General features: G+C 37.4%; 8 protein-coding genes across 9 annotated transcripts; 5 read left to right on the top strand and 3 right to left on the bottom strand.

The window, feature by feature from the left end:
• Positions 1-80: 80 nt before the first annotated feature.
• LOC18596543 (chlorophyll a-b binding protein 21, chloroplastic) lies at positions 81-1,045 on the bottom strand. Its single transcript, XM_007025086.3, has one exon. The coding sequence runs from the start codon at positions 976-978 to the stop codon at positions 184-186; it is 795 nt and encodes a 264-aa protein (XP_007025148.1). The 5' UTR covers positions 979-1,045; the 3' UTR covers positions 81-183.
• A 1,470-nt stretch (positions 1,046-2,515) lies between these two features.
• Positions 2,516-3,572, top strand: LOC18596541 (chlorophyll a-b binding protein 21, chloroplastic). Its single transcript, XM_007025081.3, has one exon. The coding sequence runs from the start codon at positions 2,600-2,602 to the stop codon at positions 3,392-3,394; it is 795 nt and encodes a 264-aa protein (XP_007025143.3). The 5' UTR covers positions 2,516-2,599; the 3' UTR covers positions 3,395-3,572.
• A 138-nt stretch (positions 3,573-3,710) lies between these two features.
• Positions 3,711-4,835, top strand: LOC18596540 (uncharacterized). Its single transcript, XM_007025080.3, has 2 exons — positions 3,711-3,922; positions 4,017-4,835. Exons 1-2 carry the CDS (start codon positions 3,875-3,877, stop codon positions 4,641-4,643), a joined length of 675 nt encoding a protein of 224 aa, XP_007025142.3. The 5' UTR covers positions 3,711-3,874; the 3' UTR covers positions 4,644-4,835.
• Positions 4,836-4,913: 78 nt separating this feature from the next.
• Positions 4,914-9,242, bottom strand: FLS2 (Leucine-rich receptor-like protein kinase family protein). Its single transcript, XM_007025076.3, has 2 exons — positions 6,061-9,242; positions 4,914-5,531 (listed from the first exon to the last, which is right to left on the bottom strand). The coding sequence occupies exons 1-2, from the start codon at positions 9,188-9,190 to the stop codon at positions 5,158-5,160; spliced, it is 3,504 nt and encodes a 1,167-aa protein (XP_007025138.3). The 5' UTR covers positions 9,191-9,242; the 3' UTR covers positions 4,914-5,157.
• A 3,307-nt stretch (positions 9,243-12,549) lies between these two features.
• LOC18596538 (major pollen allergen Ole e 10-like) lies at positions 12,550-13,984 on the top strand. The gene is made up of 4 exons (XM_018122569.2): positions 12,550-12,659; positions 13,270-13,298; positions 13,410-13,662; positions 13,804-13,984. Exons 1-4 carry the CDS (start codon positions 12,596-12,598, stop codon positions 13,836-13,838), a joined length of 381 nt encoding a protein of 126 aa, XP_017978058.1. The 5' UTR covers positions 12,550-12,595; the 3' UTR covers positions 13,839-13,984.
• A 1,482-nt stretch (positions 13,985-15,466) lies between these two features.
• Positions 15,467-16,937, top strand: LOC108662378 (major pollen allergen Ole e 10-like). Of its 2 annotated transcripts, none has more exons than XM_018122568.2 (4): positions 15,467-15,577; positions 16,033-16,061; positions 16,173-16,425; positions 16,714-16,937. In XM_018122568.2, exons 1-4 carry the CDS (start codon positions 15,514-15,516, stop codon positions 16,737-16,739), a joined length of 372 nt encoding a protein of 123 aa, XP_017978057.1. In that variant the 5' UTR covers positions 15,467-15,513; the 3' UTR covers positions 16,740-16,937. The 2 variants fall into 2 exon arrangements, with proteins under 2 accessions (XP_017978057.1, XP_017978056.2); XM_018122567.2 differs by lacking the exon at positions 15,467-15,577 and adding an exon at positions 15,584-15,919.
• A 2,989-nt stretch (positions 16,938-19,926) lies between these two features.
• Positions 19,927-20,520, bottom strand: LOC18596537 (uncharacterized). The gene has a single exon (XM_018122842.2). It carries the CDS (start codon positions 20,518-20,520, stop codon positions 19,927-19,929), a length of 594 nt encoding a protein of 197 aa, XP_017978331.2.
• Positions 20,521-21,946: 1,426 nt separating this feature from the next.
• Positions 21,947-23,444, top strand: LOC18596536 (glucan endo-1,3-beta-glucosidase 4-like). The gene is made up of 7 exons (XM_007025071.3): positions 21,947-22,013; positions 22,322-22,350; positions 22,446-22,680; positions 22,779-22,805; positions 22,972-23,000; positions 23,079-23,313; positions 23,407-23,444. The coding sequence occupies exons 1-7, from the start codon at positions 21,947-21,949 to the stop codon at positions 23,442-23,444; spliced, it is 660 nt and encodes a 219-aa protein (XP_007025133.3).
• The last annotated feature ends 940 nt before the right edge of the window (positions 23,445-24,384 follow it).

The raw sequence follows: 24,384 nt of genomic DNA, 5'->3' as shown, positions 1-24,384 counted from the left end.
CTTTTACCACTTTCCTTTTGAAACAAATGAAGATGAATGGTTAAACCTTTGTCAGAAGAAGGTAGGCAGACAAAATGCACTTTGAGCACGCAAAATTCATATCATGCTCTGATTGATTTGCAATAAATTTACATCACACCAAGAAAGAACACGAAAATGACAAATCCCTCTTTCTCTCTGAGCTCACTTTCCGGGGACAAAGTTGGTGGCATAGGCCCAGGCATTGTTGTTGACAGGGTCAGCAAGGTGGTCAGCCAAGTTCTCCAACGGTCCCTTTCCGGTGACGATGGCCTGGACGAAGAATCCGAACATTGAGAACATAGCCAATCTGCCGTTCTTGATCTCCTTAACCTTGAGCTCAGCGAATGCCTCTGGGTCATCAGCAAGACCCAATGGGTCGAAGCTGCCACCTGGGTACAATGGGTCAGTCACCTCACCGAGGGGTCCACCAGCAATGCGGTAGCCCTCGACAGCTCCCATCAAGACAACTTGGCAGGCCCAGATGGCCAAGATGCTTTGAGCGTGGATCAAGCTTGGGTTGCCCAAGTAGTCGAGTCCACCCTCGCTGAAGATCTGAGATCCAGCCTTGAACCACACGGCCTCACCGAACTTGACTCCATTCCTGGCCAGAAGCTCAGGGAAAACACATCCAAGAGCTCCCAACATGGCCCATCTGCAGTGGATGACTTCGAGCTCACGGTTCCTGGCGAAGGTCTCTGGGTCAGCAGAGAGCCCAGCAGTGTCCCAACCGTAGTCACCGGGGAACTCTCCGGTCAAGTAGGATGGAGGATCACCAGAGAGTGGGCCCAAGTACAAAACTCTGTCTGGGCCGTACCATGGACTCCCAGAGGGAGGCTTGGTGCCGGTTTTCCTCATGGAAACACGGCCACTGCCCTGGATTTCAGGGGTGGATGGAGAGAACTTCAGTGCCTTTCCGGCGAAGGACGGGGAAGAGAGAGCCATGGTTGCGGCGGCCATTGTGAAATGAGAGATTTGTTGGTAATGGGTGGTGGAGGTTTAAGTTCGAGAGTGATTGGAACGGTCAGTTGGCTGGGTTTATATAGGGAATTGAGAGTGAGGTTCCTTATCTATGTAGTATCTATATCTCTCATTTCATTGGGGGTTCAAGATTTTGATATTGTTCTTGCATTTCCACTTGGCACTCTTCAAATCCACAAAGTTCGTAGATTCACTTAACAGGCTGTAGCCAATGGCATTGTTACACGTCTAGATTTTCAAGGATCATGACCACCCCAGTGAGAGAAATCCGCCAGTTAGAAATATTTCGAACGTTTTTGCTTGTTTTGAATACAATGGAGCAATGCTAGAATAGGGAAAGAGATTATCATTTTCTATGAAAATCTGTCTTTTATCGCATTTTTGCCTTTTGCTTTCATTAAATTTGAATGGACTGTTGGACGTATTGACACTTATTACAATTAATAACCACAAATATTAATTAATAAATTAACACCTTCCATGTTGTCCCCTATTCATTTTCATGGAAAATAGACAACTAGCTAGTTCTCAAGAGAAAGAGAAACTCCTTGAGCCATATGCAGTAGATTTTTGTGAAGTTATGATGTTGAAACCATGGCAGCATAATACAAATTACAGAGTTTTGAGTGGCTGATAGGATATCTTTGTAAAATATCTTCAGAAGAAAAATTTTGCTTTGCAGCATGATGAAGGAACTTGAAATTTCTCCAAGTTCTATGTAATTGACTTTTCAATTGTGTTTTTTTATTTTTTTTTTGTGAATCAGGATGGAGAACGTCACCTTAAAAAAGTGGCCACAGAGCAAGACATGCAGCGTCTGCAAAATGGGAGTTTATTATTCACCCCGACAGAGGAAGGTTTTAGTATAATTTGTTCCTTCTGTTAGGCCAGACGTAATGTCAAACTCATCTCTTAATTAATATAGGTTTCTATGTCCAAGGCTCCAAGTCCTAAGTCAATAGACATTTTCAATTTCCTGGATCTCTTTGTGTCTACATTTTGTGTTTCTAGATTAAGTAGACTGTGATCAAACAGATTCTAGCTTTCTTATTTGTGAAACCAATTGTGTATACTCCGATAAAGAACTTATTAGACTTTAAGAGACGAGGAAGGTATTATTCAGTAGATTTTATGAAGAACCAAGCTGAAGATACATTGCCATTAGCTGATATCACGTCTCCCTCGTACAAGAATTCCTGACCCACGCAGACGAAAGTGGTCCTGAATCTGATAAGCAAACGCAGAAAAACTGATGCATCTGCTCCAAGCAGATATGGGGCTATCCGATATTACAAGTGGCGTAATCTCATTGGAACAACAGAGAACACATAACAACTGTTGGAGATTTTCGATACATCACTACCCCAAAAATTATCCAACGCTGATAAGTGGTGTTGAGGGTGCCAAGTAGACATGGGAAATCGAACTTCCAAAATGTTTCAAACCAATAGGAATTCAGCTATAGATCTCCCTAAGATAAGGACCCTTTCCCGAGAAATATATCAATAGCAGCCCACCGAGCCCAACTACCGCATCACTCTCATCAACCTCCCTTCGACAACAAGTTCCTTCCACTGCTCATTCAACATTCAATTGCACAATGGCAGCTGCAACCATGGCCCTCTCTTCCCCATCCTTCGCTGGTAAGGCTGTGAAGCTCTCTCCATTGACCCCTGAAATCCAGGGCAATGGCCGTGTTTCCATGAGGAAAACCGGCACCAGGCCTCCCTCTGGGAGCCCATGGTATGGCCCAGACAGAGTTTTGTACTTGGGCCCACTCTCTGGTGAGCCTCCATCCTACTTGACCGGAGAGTTCCCCGGTGACTACGGTTGGGATACTGCTGGGCTCTCTGCTGACCCAGAGACCTTCGCCAGGAACCGTGAGCTCGAAGTCATCCACTGCAGATGGGCCATGTTGGGAGCTCTTGGATGTGTTTTCCCTGAGCTTCTGGCCAGGAATGGAGTCAAGTTCGGTGAGGCCGTGTGGTTCAAGGCTGGATCCCAGATTTTCAGCGAGGGTGGACTTGACTACTTGGGCAACCCAAGCTTGATCCACGCTCAAAGCATCTTGGCCATCTGGGCCTGCCAAGTTGTCTTGATGGGAGCTGTCGAGGGTTACCGCATTGCTGGTGGACCCCTCGGTGAAGTGACTGACCCATTGTACCCAGGTGGCAGCTTCGACCCATTGGGTCTTGCAGATGACCCAGAGGCCTTCGCTGAGCTCAAGGTTAAGGAGATCAAGAACGGCAGATTGGCTATGTTCTCAATGTTCGGATTCTTCGTCCAGGCCATCGTCACCGGAAAGGGACCGTTGGAGAACTTGGCTGACCACCTTGCTGACCCTGTCAACAACAATGCCTGGGCCTATGCCACCAACTTTGTCCCGGGAAAGTGAGTGAAAAACTGTAACATGTTAAAGTGTGAGAGATGCGTCCTCGCATTTGAGTGTGAATTTGAGAGTGGTGTTTTGTGATGTAGTAGTAATTAGTAGGGACTAGTATGGACTAAGAAGAAATTTCAAACTCTGTGTAATGCTAGTCTCAGTGAAATGGAACTTGCAAATTCTTTTCAAAGTCCCCTATTTCAGTTTACTTGTTTGTTTCCTTCTTGTTTATATTATCTCTTTATAAATACACCGAAGCAAGAAGCATTGCTACAATAAATTACAAATTTCATACAAAAATTAAATTTTATTTAATGAGAAAAAAAAACACCCCAAAGCAGGAAGCCAATTTCTAATAGATTATACAAACATGACACTTTATTTTCTATTTTGTAAGTTCAAAAATATACTCTAAATACCCCAAATCCCAATCTTAAAGAGACCAAAATAAGGCGAGGCCAAAAGCAGGGTAAACTAAACCAAACTGGCACAATGCGACCGCCATCTCTACACTCGAGTTTCTTCTCCTCTCTCAAACAGGTATCTAATACTAGACGCTGCATACAGATATGTGCATGTGTTTATATCCGAATGCTGATTTCTGACTTCATTTTCTTTTTCAATTTTCTTACAGGTTGAAAAAAGATTGAAACTAGAAACTCTACCAGATTCAGGACCATCCAATTCCACTTCTTCCAAAGTTCCAGAAACTAATCTTACACCAACAGAATCTTTAGGCACGCCACTTTACCTACAGTTAGACCAGCCTACCAACGTCTACACAGGCAATACTCTCCAAGACAGCAGTGAACCCCCACAAGCTTTCCTCTCTTCTTCACCAAAATTCCTTCCAATACATCAAACCCCGCCCCAAATAAACCCTCCAGATCCGCCCACGATAACCAACGACGTCGAGGATATCGAATTTTTTATGCAACTATTGGGTTTATCAGATAATCAGGAAGAAACCCAGAAAAGAAGGAAACAAGAGGTTGTTGCTTGCGGAGGAAATTCTTGTGGATGTGAGTGTGGATTTTTTGAGAAGATTGTTGGGGTTAAGGGACCAAAGTGTGAGAAGGAAGTGAAAAGAATGGGGGGTTGGATTAGATACTTTTTGAGGAATGGCAGCGAGCCATTAAGGCTGGCTTTTTTGCTTATGGGTAAGGCTGCTTTCGAGGGTGGTGATGATTGTGATTTTGAAAGCCTAGAGTTTCCTTCTGCTATAGAAGAGTTCTTGAAGATTGACCCACCTAAGGACTGAGGCACACCAGGATTTTTATTGAGTGGCTTTTCTTTGCATTTGTCTCCTCTTCTTCTTTCCCTATGCTAGAAGTTTGATTGTTGAAGCGTTTGAAATTGCATATCATCATTTAATGTCGGTCTGTTGTAGGAGAGGCCGAGTAATTGGTATGTAAAAATTAAAAATACTATCTTTTGCTTTTGGTATCTGAAATTATTACTGTTTTCACTGTACATTTGTTTGGACTTGCTAATATATGATTTTGGTTGGTTAATCACCAAAAGGAAAAAAGGCAGAAACAGAGATTCAATCCTTTTCATTTCTCACTTGTTGAGAGTAACTGACTTATACAGAAGGATAATATTACAAAACAAAGAACTGAAAGGTCAGTTTGATCACGAGGTAACTGAAATTATTCATTATGAGAAGATTTTACATACTAAAAACATAAACGTAATTGATTCCTACTAATACATTGCTGACATTATAGTGCAGTGGAGTCTGCAGTAATTCTTCTCCAAGACAGCAGAGTGCTCTATTCTTCACGAGGATATTGCGTATCAGTGTCGTGGTGTTTTGCTTTTAACTTCAAAAGGAAAGACAAAACCTCGTTCATGTTGGGTCTCTCCTCAGGATTAGGGAAGGTACAAGACAAAGCTAGTTTAAAGAGATCTTCCAATGCTTCCGTTTGTTCCTTGGAAACATTCGAAGCTAGCACAGGGTCCAAAACTTGAAGGATCCCTTTGGTTCCACTAGCAAGGGCTTTCTCAACTAGTTGACGCAGACTGGCTGGTAGTCCCTCCTCTTCCATGAGTCCAGTTGGTCTTCGTTTTGTTAGGAACTCCATGACTACTATGCCAAAGCTGAACACGTCCACTTTAGTTGTGACGTTCCTCATGTATGCGAATTCTGAATAAGAGCAGAGTAATGCTTTCGTAAATTGATAAGCTAATGAAAAGTGGGAGTTCCAGTATTTATAAGGCATCCTTCAAGATAGATTCATAAAAAATAAGATTTAATTTAGGGGAAGCATAAAAGAAGACAGATTTGTAAGCAAGCCTAAAGTGATAAGCCCTTCTAGTTATTTAAAAATGGGAGGTTAAAGAAAATAATTTTTATGAAAGAACCAGATGCACAGTAGTAGGCATCAAATCATGGTTTCAACAGTCATTCTGCATCCTAGAAGATTGTATTTATGGTTTTAAAATCCGATATATTCATGCAAAACTTAGACACTGTCATTTACCAACGCAAATGAAAATGCATAATCATGTAACTGTTTAAGCATAGTCATTTGAATATCACATATGAAGGAATTCCAGTGTTCGAATGGTTGAACTATATTGCTGATTCTGAAAATATTTGCAGGATTGGGAAAATTTCTTGCGTAAAGAGAAATCGAGATGTGCTTCAATAATTTAGAGTACTTGAAGTTTACCAGGTGCCATGTAGCCAATGGTGCCTTCAAATGCAGATGACGAGGAAAGGCTGCTTCCATCCTGGAGATGGACATCCAGCATGCGAGCTGTTCCAAAGTCACTAACATGTGCGACCCAATCTCCATCCAGAAGTATATTTGAAGGCTTCAAATCACAATGCACAATGGGGAAATCATAACCGGAGTGCAAGTAATCCAACGCACTAGCAACTGATATCCAAAGATCAATTCTCTCAGATAATGTCCAGATTCGTTCCATCACTGAATCATGTATGACACTGTCTAAACTTCCATTCTCCATGTATTGAAGAATTACAGCCTTCAGGTTCTCACTCTCCCATGCATACCCGAGTACCTTGACCAGATTCCTGTGCCTTAAATGGCTCAAGTTTTTGACTTCTCTGTGGAAGCTCTTGTCAGATTCTTTGGAGAACTGATGCAGATTTAATTTCTTTACAGCTATAAGCTGCCCATCTTCCAGCACACCCCTGTACACAGTGCTCAAACTGCTTGCTCCAATAATGTTGTCTTCGCTGAAGGAATTTGTAGCATTTTGTAATTCCATTTTATCAAACCTTTTTAGAGCTGGTGTAAAATCTGGTTCTGGATTTTCCAACTTCACTGGTTTTCTCTTTTTGGCACGCTGGATGAGGATTGAGACTGCTACCAATAGGATTAGTAGTACAGAAACTGATCCTAGGATGGTGAGAATTATTACAGCCTTTCTGGAAAATCGGTGTGAACTTCTCTTGCTGCATGACCTGAGAAATTTGTTTCCACAGAGAGCTATATTTCCTACCAAACTTGATGAATTGATAGTTTTGAATATGCCATTCTCAGGAACATGGCCTTCAAGTTGATTGAATGAAAGATTGAGATGTTTCAAGCTGGAACTATTGGTAAAGCTCTCAGGAATATTACCCTTCAGTTGATTCTGAGAAAGGTCCAAGGAGCTTAGATGCTTCAATTTTGCCAAATTTTGCGGGATTTCACCATCTAATTTATTTTTTGAAAGGTTCAAGCTTCTAAGCATATCCATTTGAGTAAAAACCTCAGCTAAGATAGGACCAGAAAGTTTATTTCCTGAAAGATCAAGAGAAAACAAGTTTCTGCAGCCCCCAAGTGTCATAGGAATGACTCCTGAAAGATTATTGTTTGAGATGTCAATGGCTTGCACCATTTCCAGCATACCCAGCTCATCTGGAATACTTCCTTCTAAGAAATTGTAAGAGAGATTAAGATACAGCTGCATCCCCCCTTTTATCCCTGCAAGCACAGACTTGGGAATTGATCCTGTGAGATGGTTATGAGAGAGATCCAATGTTGAAAGTCGAAATAAACGTTCCATGCTATTTGGAATGGACCCATTGAGCATGTTGCCATTGAGGTTGAGATATGTAAGAAAGTCAGCCTTCGAGACAGCATCCGGAATGGAACCTGTTATCTTGTTGTGCTGCAAGTCAAGATAAGTTAGCTGCTTCAATTCAAATATTTTCTCAGGTAGTGAACCTTCCAGAGCATTGTCATGCAAGGAGAGCCCTTGGAGGAGATGGAGTTTTGATAATTCTGGTGGGATTTTGCCTGTGAAACCATTTCCAGCAAGGGTTAAGGTCACGAGTTGGCTTAAATTGCCAATCTCTGGTGGAATTGCCCCTACAAATGAATTGAAGGAAGCTTTCAAAACCTGGACATTATAGAGTTTGCCAATAACTGGTTTTAGCGATCCACTGAAATTGTTTTCTGCTATACTTAGAATACGAAGATTTAAGCAGTTGAAGAGGTCGTCAGGGATTTCACCTGACATCCTATTTGGCCCAATAGATAAAATTGTTAAATTTGGCAACTGCCCTAAACCTGATGGAATTTTCCCAGTCATCCTATTAAAACCCAAAGAAATGAACAGAAGACGGGTACAATTGATGATACTTGGAGGAATGGATCCCTCGAGAAGATTGACTTCCAAACTCAAGTTCTTTAGATTATAAAGCAACCCGATATTTGGTGGAAGTTCTCCTGTGAGAAAATTGTAGCTCATAGACAGATACGTTAAATTTGTCAAGTTGGTTATTGATGAAGGAATCTCACCCCTGAGCTTATTGGAATGCAGGGTCAGTACCTCTAATGAGCTCAGAGATCCAAGCTCATTCGGTACTGTCCCAGTCAACTCATTCACCGAGAGTCCTAAATGGGTTAATGATTTCAATTGGAATAAGGAGAGAGGAATTGTGGAATTCAACCTATTCTCATATAATCTTAAAGTTTGTAAGTGAATCAAATTTCCAAGCTCAGAAGGAATGGCTCCCGTGAACTTGTTGGTGTAGAGTTCAAGGGCCATAAGCATCCTACAATGACCTAGTTCAGATGGAATTTCTCCCACGAATGAGTTCTTAAAAAGCAGAATATATTCTAAACTTGACAAATTCCCTATCTGTGAAGGTATTACTCCAGACAGTTGGTTTTCACTTAGGTCTAAAGATTGCAAATCTCCCAACATGCCAATGGAAACAGGTATTGAACCTTGCAAATTGTTGCCATACGCTACCAATATTTGAAGATTAACCAAGTTTCCTATGTCTTTTGGAATTGTGCCTGTGAGATTGTTAAAAATAATACCAAGAGCTAACAAGGAAGTGCAGTTGCAAATGCTATCAGGGATGCTTCCATTCAAGGAGTTATCACCTAAGTCTATTGACTGCAGATTTCTAAGATTTCCTATTTCTGGTGGAATTGGACCCGACAGAGAGTTATCGTAAAGAGTTAGTTCAGAAAGCTGGGAGCACAGTCCTAGTTGAGGTGGAATATGACCTGAGAATGAATTTGAACTTAAATCAAGAACCTGGAGGCTTGAAAGATTTCCGAGGAATGGAGATATCTCCCCTTTGAGCTGCTTATCAACCAGGGAGATTGAAATGACTCGACTCGAGGAAGGGTCACAGGCAATACCAGACCAGTTGCAGTGATGATTTGCCTCTGTCCAATCTGCAAGTTGTCCTAATGGTTCATGAGTGATAGAACTTTTGAACGCCTGCAGGGCCTCAACTTCAACTTCCAAGCTTGGTTCTGCACTTAGTACATTAACTAAAACAGAACAAAGTACGACTACGATTAAACTGACACATTTCGACACCATTGCTGGCTAGAGAAATATTACTGAAAAGCTGTTTTGAAAGAAACTGATGACAAATTTGGATCAAATGACACACTTATATGCAAATTGCCAACCAATCAATGATCCGGAAAAACCGCATCAACTTGACATCACATCGTTAGTCAATGACTGCTAGGAGTTTTTGAAGCCCAACTGAGTATCAAATCCTTGACTTTGAGCTCAATGATACTAACTCAATGGTCATTTTCTATGGAAAAAGATATGTACACACCCACGGAATCGTTTTACTAATATTTTACAAGCTAAGAAGGAAAGAGAAGTCGATTCCAAAATCCTTGACTGATCTACCTACCACTGCTGTCAGAAACCAAATTACATAATTAATCCAATATGCATTTCATTAATTCTAAGCCAATGTCAATATCAGTCAAAGTTGTGTACAAGTGGGACACAGTGATCAGGATTATAGTTTCTAGTGAGAATCTAGAAGGTGAGGTGGGCAATGGGGAATGTCCAACATGTCAACTGGTAAACGTGTAGTTGACACTGTTGGATGTAGCCACGTAGGTCTGGGCAGTAGCAGCGTTACTGCCAAAAAAAATAATAATAATAAAGGATGAGGTTTGGCTATTTGAGTGCTTGGTGCCAAAAGAGTAAAGCAGGCGAGCCAGTGAACCAAGACAGGATAGGTTTCAGTACAGATTTGAGATTATGCCGACTTGTTTGTGGGCCTAGTTTAATTGAGTAATTTAATATACTGATATATTAGTATATTGTAGCTCGAATTAATTAACTAACTTTATTCTAGAATATAGAATAAAGTTTAAGTTATAATAACGTTTTCTACCTTATGAATTGTACAACTGTATTAGTTTAAGATATCACAAGGCCACATTTGCAATCAAAACAGTGAGAATATGTTCTCATTTTTTGTTTTAACTTTTGTCAGGATCAGTGAACTACATCACTTCTGTAGAAAGGCTTATTATCCATCATAAAACTGTATATATATATATATATGGAGAATAGATAGATGTTAAGCGGGTCTTAATTAGAAGAACAAACCACAGATGAATAATAAATTGGAATTTAATTATATATTATGAACTTTGCAAGCAGGGTTTTGAGTCTTTGTTTGAATTCTTTCAGAAAAGCCTTAGAATTTTTGAGTCTTCGCATAAGAGAGAGGCATTTATATAATTATATCCGCACAAGCATATTCAATATACACATGATAACAAGTTGGACTTGCACCTGTTTAGTAAACTACTAACCAGGGAATGTTTGAACTTCATGGTGTTGCCATGATTTTGAGTCTTTGTTTACACTCTTTAAGAAAAGTCTAGCATAGAATTTTCGGGTCTTGCATAAAAGAGAGTCATATATATATATATATCAATATACACATGAATAACAAGTTGGACGTTTAAGTGCTGCACATTGCGCCTGTTTGATAATCTACAAATCATGGAATGTTTGAATTTCATGGCTGTTGTTATTAACCCAAGTTGTAGAGCATGAAGCTTTGAACTTCATTCAATGGCGTAAAAACCATGAGGCTATGATGAAGCTATGCAATTCAACCAAGAACGGCTAATCGGCACCCGGGTCAGGCTGGTACAGGACCGGAGATAGTTATCTTTGTGGAGGGTGGTATTATACCAACAATAGTTGGTGGATTGTTAAGGACAGCTTGCAATTTCCTATCGTATATGGAAGGTGTCTTTTCTTTTTATAGTACGATTGCTTGGTGTATGTCATTATCTCAACAAAAACCTGTCTATATCACCCTTCCTTTCTATGAAATGGGAAGTTACCAGTCAGATTCATACTCTGTGCCACTCCGCTTCTACCATACAACATGGTCCAGCATTCTGCAGATCCCTGGTTCATGATTTCATTGGTTATATAACTCATCAAACAGATTAGGATTGTTAATCATCAAGCAAGGATGAGTATAAGACGAAATACATGTTAACCCGCACCCCCATATTGCCTAATGCTTGCATTCCAGACCATTCATATGTGTAAATCTTTCCTGAACCATTTAACTCCTTTCCCTGAAGAGTTTAGTAAATCTCACTTGTCTAATTCTTAATGTTAATTTAATCAAAAAAAAAATCCAGTCTGGCAGAGACAGTTGACAAACTTGACTCCAACCATGACCAAATTGTTGATAAAAGGCATCCAGCTGGTATATATGAAAACAATAAACATGTTGCATTTCAAGAATATGTTGCATATGTATTTTTTTTTTTTTTGAAAATTATGAATATATCTTTATTCAGTAATGTGGAATAAGAAAATTCCAACACCAGAGCAAAACAAAAGGACAATATGCTACATATGAATAAAGCTGGTTCATGCAAAGCAGACTATCATTTTTGATAGAAGCAAAGATTTGGCCTGTTTATTATGCATAAAAAGTTCTATTAAAGTGGTTGATCAAATTATTAAGGTATAATTATATAAAGCACTCATTAATTTTTTCAGTCCACAATTTTACTTGCCACTTACCCTTTTGTGCCTGCACATGGTCCTCTTGGATTCCATCTCTGTCACTCTAATCTTAGTATCATCAACTCCACAGTGTTAAATGTTAACACTCTAATCCAAAATTTCCTAAATTTTACACAATTGATTGTGATTTACAACTTACAATAATAAAAGCAAAGCTATTGACAACCAGACCCCCCCTAACAATAGAGATGGAATCTTCTTTAGTCTAAATTCCGAATGATGCCAACCTCTGCAGTTCGTACTTGTTCAACGGATTCTGGCATAACCCGCGGTTTTGTAACCAACTTGAAGTAGCCTTTTCCATTTTTATTTTATTTTATTTTTAAATTTAGAAATATGGTTGAAATTAGTAAGGCGGTGACCAAGTTGACCATTCTTCTTGACTGTGATCAGCCAGAGACAAGACAAATATTATTCTTCTTTTTTTTTAATTTTTTGAAATAAAGACAAATATTGTTCTTACTTCTTAGAACAGGAGAGTTACTACTGTGGGTTCTTTTCTTTTACCAGGTCCCTGACCTGTTCAGCTCCCTTGGTTTTGTAATACTTTGGATTAAACCAGCTCACAACTCGAAATTAATTAGGGGTGAAGCTTGTCTTTTCAATGATCATACTTAAAGATGGAAAAACATATGCCCTTACCCTTTACATATTCCCTGTGAACGGGCCCATTAAGGCTAGACGTTAAGCATTAACTAACCCCTCCGCAAGGAGATGCTTCCTAGTGCCAGGAATGTTTTGGCTGCTTTCACAGAAAATGAATTTCTTACAATGTTGTGGAAGCAACAAATTACGGTGGGGCAATAGCATTATCCACCCTATATATTTGAACTTTCATCTTCATTTTAATTACCAGAACTTATCTTTCTTCACTATCTTTAAATTATTTACTGCAACCAAAGAGCAATGGCTAAATCGATTGTGTCACTTCCCATTCTGTGTCTCCTGCTCCTTCTGTCATTCAACTCTGGTATTGTTTTTCCATTTTGTTGGCTTTTTTCTCCTTGCAACTAAGCTTTCTCATATCAGACTTATGCATTTTAATTGCCTTGCGCTATAAGCTTAACACATTGATCAATTCCAAGCTAGGATTGGGTTCCTTTGTTATGCTCTGTTACTTTTCAAATCAAAACTTGAAATGGATTGTGGTAAATAAGAAGTTCTAATGATCTTCTACTTATATCTTCTGGATATGGCAGGAGTAGAGAAGTGTTGAAAATTTTGAATTTGCTACTTAATTGCTTTCCATATTTTCCTCTTTCCTGATTCCCAGAAGATGGTAGGAGTGAATGCTGTGATACTTTATCCCTTCTTCTCTCTACAAAATCAAGTAAACTAATTCATTCTTTTCTTTTTCCACAAGAAACATTTATCAAACCTTTAATATTATTATAATGCCTTTTTGTTTTGCAAAAAACTTGACGTGGATTTGACCAGGGTATATTTCCTCTTGTCTGTCAATGGTTTGCACTTGAATTTGATTTGTGAAGTTGATCAATAATTATCAAAATTGTGAACTACTTATCGTGTTTCCAAATTCATAAACATATTTAATGATTTTGCTTGTGCTATATATGCAGGGGGGTTGCTGAAGTTGGCCAATGGACAGGTAGAATATCACTGCTAACTGTGATAGTATTTTCTAGTACTATTTTCCATGAAAAATCCAATGTTTGTTTGATAGAATTTTCTAGTCAATTTCTCCTGTTTAATTTCATAGGACAAAACATGGTGTGTTGCGAAACCTTCCTCCAATGATACAGCACTTGCTTCCAACATCAACTTTGCCTGTTCTCAACTTGGAACCCTGGGATTGAGCTGCAACATGATACAACAAGCTGGAATCTGCTACTACCCCAGTACTCTCATCAACCATGCATCTGTAGTCATGAATTATTACTACCAAGCCCTTGGCCGTCACACCTGGAACTGTGACTTTGGAGGCTCTGCTCTAATCACTATATCTGATCCAAGTAAATCTCTTTTCGTCTACTATTTTAACTTAAAAGGGCGATTAATTCAATAATAATGTAAAAAATCTATACACTGACTGACCGTATCTTAAACATATATCTGATTTTGTTCATACTTTTTGCACATATATCTGATTGCAGGCTATGGAAGCTGCCAGTATGGATGGGAGATGTGAGATGCAAGATATATTTGAAGGTTTCTGGGTTTAGTCTGTAATAAAATGTAGCAAAGTCTTTATACTCCTTCCATGGATTTCTATTCCGTCAAATTTATATGTTTACATCTAGGAGATTAAATTCTATATAACAGGTGCATTATACACTTCAATCCTTGCTAGAAAATTAACAGCTTTTGTTACTTCTCTATGAAATTATGCATGATTTTGACGTGTTGGAACTGCTTCATGTCAAGAGCTTCTGCCACTACATTGAAATCCTTCTCCACTAATTCATCCTACAACATAGAATAAGCACCTTTCTGGTAACTTATAAGACCAAATAACTAACCAGCTGCAGATTAATTAAGGCATGGAGCCATGGACTCTTGAGAAACCAATTTGACATGCACGCAACATCTGTTTAAGGGCAATTGAGATAAATTACACTGGCAACTTGATTTTACAGATAGCATTTTTTGAAGATTAAATATTTCTTTCAGAAGTCAACCAGATAAGCAAATTAGTAGTTATAATGTTTAATAATCAGCATAACTGCCTACTGATATATTGTTGCGATGCCAATAGTCTCCACTGCAATCAAATACCTGAACATAAATATCTAATATGTTCTTCGCAAGTCTGCTATATGTTCTGTTGTTTGTGAATTGAATCTTTGGAAAGTGTAAACTCACTGTATATAGCTCTCATTCACCATACAACATCGGTAATAAGTGAGATTAAGAGGATAAGTGTGGGCTGTTGTGCATGGTTTGGAGATACAAATTTTCAGTGTGATGTGTGTTCTGGATATCATTACCATCCATGAAGTCTCTAGTGCTAAACCTCCAGCAATTGTTGCCTGTGAAAATAGTGTTGTGCAGCACCTGCACTCATCAACTCCTGCATCTCCTTCATATGTACATTTTGCCGCTTACTGTCACTTATCTCGACCATAATTAACATATTAAGAATGCCTCAGGAGACAAATATATGATAAAGCAATCAAATACTATAATAGAATGCAAAATTATTCAGATATAACATGTGCTAAGCGCACAGGTTATTCAGAACAAGTTGGCCAAAAGACATGCATCCTGGACATTTAAAATCATTTCTGTATTCTAGTTTGAACAAGAACAAATACTTAGTCCCATGGGGAAATTCTACAGTTGTGTGAAAGGCATCCAAAAATAGTATTATGGTGAGAATGATTCTACCATTGGGTGAAAGGCATCAAAAAAATAGTCTGATGGTGCAATTGTGTGAAAGGTATCATATATTCCTTTGAGATTTGGACTGTTTGAGTGGGAATATCGTCAATAACAGAAACTTCTACGTACTCTGGATGGTATAATACTTGTTGAGAAGAAAGAGGATAGGTTGATTAGGGGTGAAACTTGTCTTCTTCAATAATCATACTTAAAAGAGAGATAAACATATTCCCTGTGAACGGGCCCATTAAGGCTAGACGTTAAGCATTAACTGGCCCCTCCGCAAGGAGATGCTTACTAGTGCCAGGAATGTTTTGGCTGTTTTAACAGAAAATGAATTTCTTAGAATGTTGTGGAAGCAACAAACTACGGTGGGGCAATAGCATTATCCACCCTATATATTTGAACTTTTATCTTCATTTTAATTACCAAAAGTTATCTTTCTTCTCTATCTTTGAATTATTTACTGCAACCAAAGAGCAATGGCTAAATCAATGGTGTCACTATCCATTCTCTGTCTTCTTCTCCTTCTGTCATTCAGCTCTGGTATTATTTTTCCATTTTGTTGGCTTTTTTCTCCTTGCGTCTAAACTTTCTCATGTCATACTTATGCATTTTAATTGCCTTGCATCTAAACTTTCCATTTAATTGCTTTCCATGTTTTCCTCTTTCTTGATTCCCAGAGGATGGTACGAGTGAATGATGTGACACTCCATTATACATTCGCTTTATCTCTTCTTCTTTCTACAAAATCAAGTAAACTAATTCATTCTTTTCTTTTTCCACAAGAAAAATTAATCAAAGCTTTAATATTATTATGTTGCCTTTTGTTTTGCAAAATACTTGACGTGGATCTGAACAGGGTACAACTCCTCTTGTCTATCAATGGTTTGCCCTTGAACCTGATTTGTGAAGTTGATGAACAGTTATCAAAATTCTGAACTACTTATCGTGTTTCCGAATTGATAAACATAATGATTTTTCTTGTGCTATTCATGCAGGGGGGTTGCTGAAGTTGCCCAATGGACAGGTAGAATATCACTGCTAATTGTGATAGTATTTTCTAGTACTATTTTCCATGAAAAATCCCATGTTTGATTGATAGAATTTTCTAGTCAATTTCTCCTGTTTAATTTCATAGGACAAAACATGGTGTGTTGCGAAACCTTCCTCCAATAATACAGCACTGGCTTCCAACATCGACTTTGCCTGTTCTCAACTTGGAAACCTGGGATTGAGCTGCGACATGATAAAAGAAGATGGAATCTGCTTCAACCCCAATACTCTCATCAACCATGCATCTGTAGTCATGAATTCTTACTACCATGCCTTTGGCCGTAACATCTGGAACTGTGACTTTAGCGGCTCTGCTCTAATCACTATATCTGATCCAAGTAAATCTCTTTTCTTCTGATATTTTAATTTAAAGGACAGTTATTCATATTGCAATTTATATAATTTTTTTAAAGATAAAAGTTTAAATTTTTTAAAAATAAATATTTTAAAATTATGAGTATTCATTTTTAAAAAAATTTTTAATTTTTAAATTTATTTATCAACGCAATGATATATTTGGGATTTCATCTTGAATATCAAATCTTGTTTTATGTGGTATTTGATTAATATGCTGTAGAAGTTCATCTTTGTTTTTGTTCATAATTTTTGCACATATCCAATTACAGGCTATGGAAGCTGCCAGTATCCATAGGAGGTTTGAGATTTTTTGTTTTCTCAGCCAAAATAGTTGTGTTATAGATAACTGATAAACAGTGAGGGGCTACAATAAACAGGTTTGAGATGCAACATATATTTGAAGGTTTCTGGGTTTAGTCTGTAATAAAATGTAGCCAAAGTCTTTATTACTTCTTTATCGTCAAATGCATAAATTTATATCTAGCAGATTAAATTCTATAGCAGGTGGTTTGAACTTTAGTCCATATATATCGAAAATTTTAAAATTTATTTTTTTGATATATTTATTTGTTTATTAAATTACCTATTCTTAATTATAAATAAAAAAATTAAATGTTAACATACTCTATATATATACACACACACGTGTGTGATAGTGATAATACAAAATATTTAATAGAAAAACCAAGGGTTTTAACACACTTCGATTCTTGCTGGAAAACTAACAGCTTTTGTTACTTCTCTATGAAATTATGCATGATTTTGACGTGTTGGAACTGCTTCATATCAAGAGCTTCTGCCACTACATTGAAATCCTTCTCCACTAATTCATCCTACAACATATAATAAGCACCTTTCTGGTGATTAATAAGACAAAATAACTAAGCAGCTGCAGATTATATTAAGGCATGGAGCCATGGACTCTTGAGAAACCAATTTGACATGCAGGCAGCATCTGTTTAAGGGAAATTAAGATAAATTTAACAGGCAACTTGATTCTACAAATAGCATTTTTTTAAGATCAAATATTCCTTTCAGAAGTCAACCAGAAATACAAATTAGTAGTTACAATGTTTAATAAATCAACATTAACTGCCTGAACATAAATATCTAATACATGCTCTTCGCAAGGCGCTACTACATGTTCTGTCGCTTGTGAATTGAATATTTGCAACTTGTAAACTTGCTGTATATAAACTTCAATTCACCATACAATATCAGTAATTATAAGTGAGATAAAGAGGAGAAGTGTGAGCTGTTGTGTACATATAGTTCAGAGATGCAAATTTTCAGTATGATGTGTGTTCTGGATATCATTATCATCCATGAAGTCTCTAGTGCTACTAAAGCCCCTGCAATTGTTGCTTGTAAAATAGTCTAGTGCAACACCTCCGCACCTCCACTCCATCAACTCCTGCATCTCCTTCATATGTGCATTTTGCCTCTTACTTTCACGTTATCCCCACCATCATTAACATATTAAGAATGACCCAGGAGACAGATATATGTTAAAACAATCAAATACTATCATAGAATGCAAAATTATTCGGAAATAATATATATGTGCTGAACGCACAGGTTATTCAGAACAAGTTGCCAAAAGACATACTCACATCCAGGACATTTGGTATCATTTCTGCATTCTAGTTTGGAACAAGAACAAATACTTAGTCCCATGGGGGAACTGTAAATAAAATTAAAAAAAAAATAGTCTGACGGTGAGAATGATTCTACAATTGTGTGAAAGGCATCAAAAAGTAGTCTAAAGGCGCCGTCATATCTTCCTTTTAAGCGTCAGAAAGTAGGACCGTGAGGAATTAGCTTTCTTCATCAAAATGCTTTCAATGATTTCAATCGAGTGAGGGGAATGCGGTAATGGAAGAGAATGAGTGGTGGGTTAAACCTTAGAAATTGTGTCTACCTGAACAACACATGCAACCACGGATTGGCGTAGTATTGACACTTCCAGGATAACCTGTGCGTTTCTATTTGTTTAGGAATTTTTTTTTTTTTTTTATGTTGAGGATGCGTTCTTCTGTTTTTATTCCCAAAGGTTTAGGTGACTTGCCTGTGCCATAATTTTGAGTTCTTTTCTTCCTTTGTTCTTGTGAGGCATTTTGGCCAAAGTCGGGGCTCTTGCTTGTAATTGAATGGGAACGCCTATCCCTTGTGATGAATGAACGAATATGCTTCTTATTTGTCAAAAAAAAAATTAATGTTGATGGCTCAACTCATGGTAAATCGATACCGGCCCGTTGTGCAAGTGTACTCTGACGTTCTAAACGGCCACATAAGAGGCGTTTTTTATGGACCATTGGATAACCAAGATTCGAACTATTCAAAATTGATGACTATCTTTTACGCCTTCAAACTTTTTGGCTCCACATTTCTGGTGGGCTCTAGTAAACTGATAATTGAATCAGATTCTAAAGTGGCATTGGTTTGGGTGAAGGAGAGGAGACTAAGACCAAGGGCTTTGTGAAAGACATGCAATGAGATTGATAGCCTTTGTAATGTTATAGGTGATATCGCTTTTGGTCATACTCTTAGAGAAGCAAATGCCATGGCGGATTCTTTAGCTAAATTTGGTGCAGATGTTGTATCACTTCTATGCATGGCGGCGATATATGGATTTACTTTGATGCTTTGGGGCAGTATTTGATTTGGTTTGGTGCCAGCATGTTCTGTTCTGATGCTTCTCAGGCTGAGGCTGGGTGGCACGCCTGTCCTATCTCCTAAAGTTTCTTGCGTGCAGGTTGGGTTGTATTCTTGCAATGATGATGCAGTTTGTCTTTCTGCTGATATTTTGGAATGTGTTTAAAGTAGGTATATGTAATGTTGTAAGTTGTCGTCTGTTGTTTTACGACTGATTACTGCTTTTTGCTGGGCAGGTTTTTTCTGGTGTAGATTCTCCTTTCAACTGGGTGGATTTGAATGGACAAAGTCCTACTTGATTTCTGCTCGGTCGGTCTGTGGCCAGTCCCTTGGCTTTTTTTATATCAACTTTATGATAGTTAATAAAATTATATAAAAAAAATTGAAAAAGCTAACACTGGATACCCTCGCAACTCCAAAAACTTGGTACAGAAAAATTAACTAGGGAAGTTACGAGAGGGATTTCGAATGAACTTAGCCACTTAGGGATAAAACTTTTACATGCCATGGTCATCAGCTCAATATAGCTCAAGTTTGGAACTGCCATATAAGAAAGCAGGAAACACAACTTTCAAGTTGTTTTCTGTCAAAGAAACTTCTGAACGAGTTTAGATTTATTAGATCTCTAGTGAAATAAACAAAAAGGCAAATAATACTTTAAAAGTGTTTGGACTTTGGATTAGCCAGGAAATATATAGTATCCTTATAAGAAAGAAGTTGTCCTCCTTGAAGAAGTCTAATGACATTTTTACTTTCTACTTACAAATTATATACTAGCAGTAACTAACTAAAACAAAGAAAAACAGAATGTCTTATATGCTGCCTAACTAATGCAAATTAATATGCCTTGGCAAATGGTGGCGACAGACAGGACACTCTTGTTTTGTACGCAGCCATGGGAGAATGCAGTTGCGATGGTACATGTGCCAACACGGTAATATCAGATTAAGAGCAAGGGACAGACCCTCTAAGCAGAGGGCACATTGGTCTTCCTCCCTGTCTTCTAAAAGCCTGAGGCTACCCAACTCCTGAACCAGGTGGATTTTTACCACCACATCAGTCATCGCACTGCCCCCATCTTCAATGCCACCGGCAAAAACTGACTTTCCCACCTGTTGCAAAACCTTGCTGAATATTTCTCTTCTGAAGCTGCGCCTAATATCGCCTATTTCTGGATGTTTATCGATATGCTCAGAAGATTTACAGTACCATAACGTGATTTTCTTCAAGGACTTGTTCTCTAATCTCGGCAGATTCTCACTGAAATATCTTTTTGACGTTGACGAAACCGACTTACTTAGTTTTACTCTGTATACGAGACTCATCTCCCACTCTGCCCGCCGTGGGGGCGGTGATGATAGCAAGTTGTTGCAAGGAGGGCAGCCGCCGTCGTCGTCGGCTGGAACTTTTGAGTCAGGCATGGTAAAATTTTATGAAGAATCCGAAAACAAAGATCCACTACTCTTCTTCTTGGAAGCTTATTTTATCACTATGTTCTTTTTATTGAAAGTAAGAATGAAATATTCTTAATCATACCAAACTTAAATAAAGATATTAATTAAGTTACCCATTGGAAATAGGATAAAAATATACGAGTCATACATGTATTCTAATTCCTGTAATCAGAATATTGATTTCAAACTTATTTAATACCTAATAACAGGTGTCGGTACCTTGCATACTAAGCAACCATGGCTGAATTGACCCTTTCATTTTTCAGCCTTTATATCTTTTCATTTTTAAAAATTTTTCAACATTCCTACTTTTATATATATATATATATATATATATATATATATATATATATATCACTATATTTAAAAATTACAAATATAATAAAAATATTTAAAACAACAATTTAAAAATATAATGAATAAAAACAGCATTGATGAGTTGCCAAGCCCATACTCGTGTCTATTCTTTGCTGCAGGCAAACATAAGCACAGGACAGGAAGACAAAGTAACTGATACAAATAAACCTTTTTAGTTTTTAGCTTTCATATATTCAACTTTCGATTCCCTTTTTTTTTTTTTAATATGGTTAAAACCATGTGGCTTTAGTTTCGAGCTATCTCTTTTTGCAGGGTTATGGATGATGCATTTATAGCTAGATATATTACATATTGGTATCTCCAAAATAAATATACTAGTATTACTTATGTTCCATAGAAGTTCTTTAGCTCTTTATTTTTCTAATATGCCCACTTTGCTCAGGTTACTCAGAGCAGCTCACACCCTCTCCATCGAAAAGCTTCTGTCTCAAAAGCATTGATTCAAGCGAAAGCCAACAGCAGGTCAAATTTTTAATGCAACTTTCATTCTGGGGATCTAACAGCTTTCTGTTGTGTACACTTTAAAAGGGTAAAAAGCACCTAGAATTATTTGCCATAAATATTTGTTTAATCAAAAGGTTAAATTAAATGTACTTGGTTTGGTTTGGTTCTGTCCTTGGAAGAATTTAGTTACTGATCTTTTGAACAGTTGTCTTCCAGGCTTCCAGGGCCTTTCGATCACTTTTTCTTTTCACCAAAATGCATGCAATTGTTTTGGTTACTTTTGGTTCAAGTACATGGAGCGTGTAGGAGATTCTTGTTGCAAGTGGACCCTTGAACATGAATATTGAGCATTACCTAACCCCCTCAATCTGTTGGGAAATGATTTTGCCAGGGAACTGAATGCAATATTCACACCATTTTCATGTTAGAACGAGCATGAGGATGCTTTAAGAACAGCTATCCAAATTGGAACTAAACATTCAGCTCTAGTATTCAAATCAACGCGTGCTCCCCTGACTCTGAACTTGCTTTATCTTAATCCACTTTGCATCACCATATTCACGGAATCAAAATGGCTAAACCAATTTTTTCCCTCCCCATTTTCTCTCTCTTTGTTCTGTTTTCATTGTTGCACTCAGGTAACTTCTGGTTATTCTTGTATGTTTTTATCTGGCGTAGGGGAGTGGAACTATAAACTGAACAACTTGTTCAACCTTGTATATCTCTCTTGGGACAAATATTTCTTCTTGATTTGAACAGTACTGCTCGAAATTGAACATTAATAGCTGTCCTTTCTCAATGGAAGCATTAATCTACCACATTTTGCACTCTAGAATTGGATACTCATCTGAAATACATATTTTTTTTTTAAGTTAGGCACACTAAAACCGTTATATTTTGGAGCATGATCCTGTCTAATCTATGACTTCAATGTAAATTTATGCAGGAGGTTCTCTAAAGATGGCTAATGGACAAGTAAATTCTTTGAACAAAAATTTTTATTCTACCATTTTATACATGAACATTTTGGTTGGATTTTAGTACTTGTTTACAATTCCATGATGTTGCAGAAGACTTGGTGCATTGCAAATCCATTATCCAGCGATTCTGAACTGGCTGCAAACATTGAATTCGCTTGCAGTCAATTAGATTGTCGCTTGATAGAACCGGATGGTCCATGCTTCGAGCCAGATACTCAAATGCACCATGCCTCATATGTTATGAACTTGTACTACCAAACTTATGGCAGGCACCTTGCTAATTGTGATTTTAGACACTCCGGTGTAGTCTCCTTGACTGATCCAAGTAAGTGCCACCCGAGTAGACAATTTGAGTTCTGCCAGTCCCTTTAAATGGCTAATTTTATGGTAAATTACAGTTCCTGGTTTTATACCATTTTGCAGGTTATGGTAACTGCACTTTCCAAAGCGGTATGTAATAATGATTAACTGCCATATTTACTGAATTTGGTTACCCCATTTGGTATCCATAGTTTGAAACAACAGCAGATTATAGCTGTCATCTAAATATCTAATATTCTGATTCCATTTGCTTAAAATCTGTTTACTCTTTGATGACGCTGACAACCTTTTGCAGGAGGAGCTCTAGCAGAGCAAGAACCATCGGTAATTTGGTGCAACAATATGTCACGTTCAATGACTAGTTTAGGTAAAACTTGGCATCTGATGATTATGGGGTTGCAGGGAACTTGGTGCGTGGCAAAGCCTGGAACAAGCGATGACCTGCTGCAGCAGAATATCAACTTTGCATGCAACCAGGTGGACTGCGGCCCGACTCATTCTGGTGGTGCATGCTTCTACCCAACCACTCTCATTAACCATGCCTCCTACGCCATGAATCTTTACTACCAGACCACAGGAAGAAAGAAATCGAGCTGTGACTTCAGGGAGACTGGCCTCCTTGTCTCAAATGATCCAAGTAAATCGGCGCCCATTTCTTTTAATCTTAAATCCAAAATCGGAATCGTCTTATTAACCTTGTTTTGAGCTCGGATTTTGGATTCTTTTGCAGGTTATGGTAACTGCGCCTACCAATATTCTCACGACTAACTGGGTCAAGGCAGTGAAAAACTACAATGGAATTTCAATAGTTTCTTTACAGTAAAGTAGGAGGACTTTCATGTTCTTTCCATTAATTTAAGAATCCTGCCATATTTCAGTTTTCCTTTTGAATAATTTGGGGTTGTTACTTGTTGCTCTCTAGTTTCTAAAAGTTGTCTTAGGTCTCTTAGAGCCTTGTTTGGTTCTTTTGACTAAAAACTTGTTCCCTTTTCCTTTTTGATAATCAAGGGTAAGGCCACCAATGCGGTGGCTTTAGGTTTCAAAATTTTATAGATTTTTAATTTTATAATAATAATATAATTAATTATATTAAAAATATATAAAATTAAAATAATTAATAAAATATCTATTCATTCTCTTAGACTTAATAAATATCTATTTTATCCTTTTTTCATATTCTTATTAATGTTCAATTATTTGACTTATTTTTCATCTAAAAATCAAGATAATTAATAAAATAACATATTCTCTCATTTCTCTAATTATATGTTTAAAATATCTAAATTTTTTATCACTTTTCAATTCCTACGAACCTATTAATTCTCAATTATTTTTATTATTTTCAATCAACTAACATTAATATGTATTTAATAATCTCCAATAATTTTTTCAACTATTTTTTCTATTTTCAATCAATTAACGTATTTAATTATCTTCAATAGCTATTTTTAATATATTAAATTATTTTTTTAATTTATAATATCTATTTTTTAATTCTTCTTTTTTCATTTGTTTTTCTTCTTTTAATTTTAATTTTTTTTAAAGAATACGCAAGAAATTTATTATATTATTATTTTCATAAAATTGTGAATCTCATTTACTATTTGTAATAAGTATTCCATAATTATATACTATTATTCTAATCTTTGTAAATTTTTTAAATATTTAATTTTAAACCCTTGAGATTATTAAGTCGTCCGACAAACTT

The sequence above is a fragment of the Theobroma cacao genome, chromosome 6, assembly GCF_053813885.1.
Source record: "Theobroma cacao isolate CCN51 chromosome 6, ASM5381388v1, whole genome shotgun sequence".
Taxonomy (NCBI): domain Eukaryota; kingdom Viridiplantae; phylum Streptophyta; class Magnoliopsida; order Malvales; family Malvaceae; genus Theobroma; species Theobroma cacao.
The sequence above is the reverse complement of the archived record's forward strand: the minus strand, read 5'-3'. Positions and strand labels throughout refer to the sequence as shown.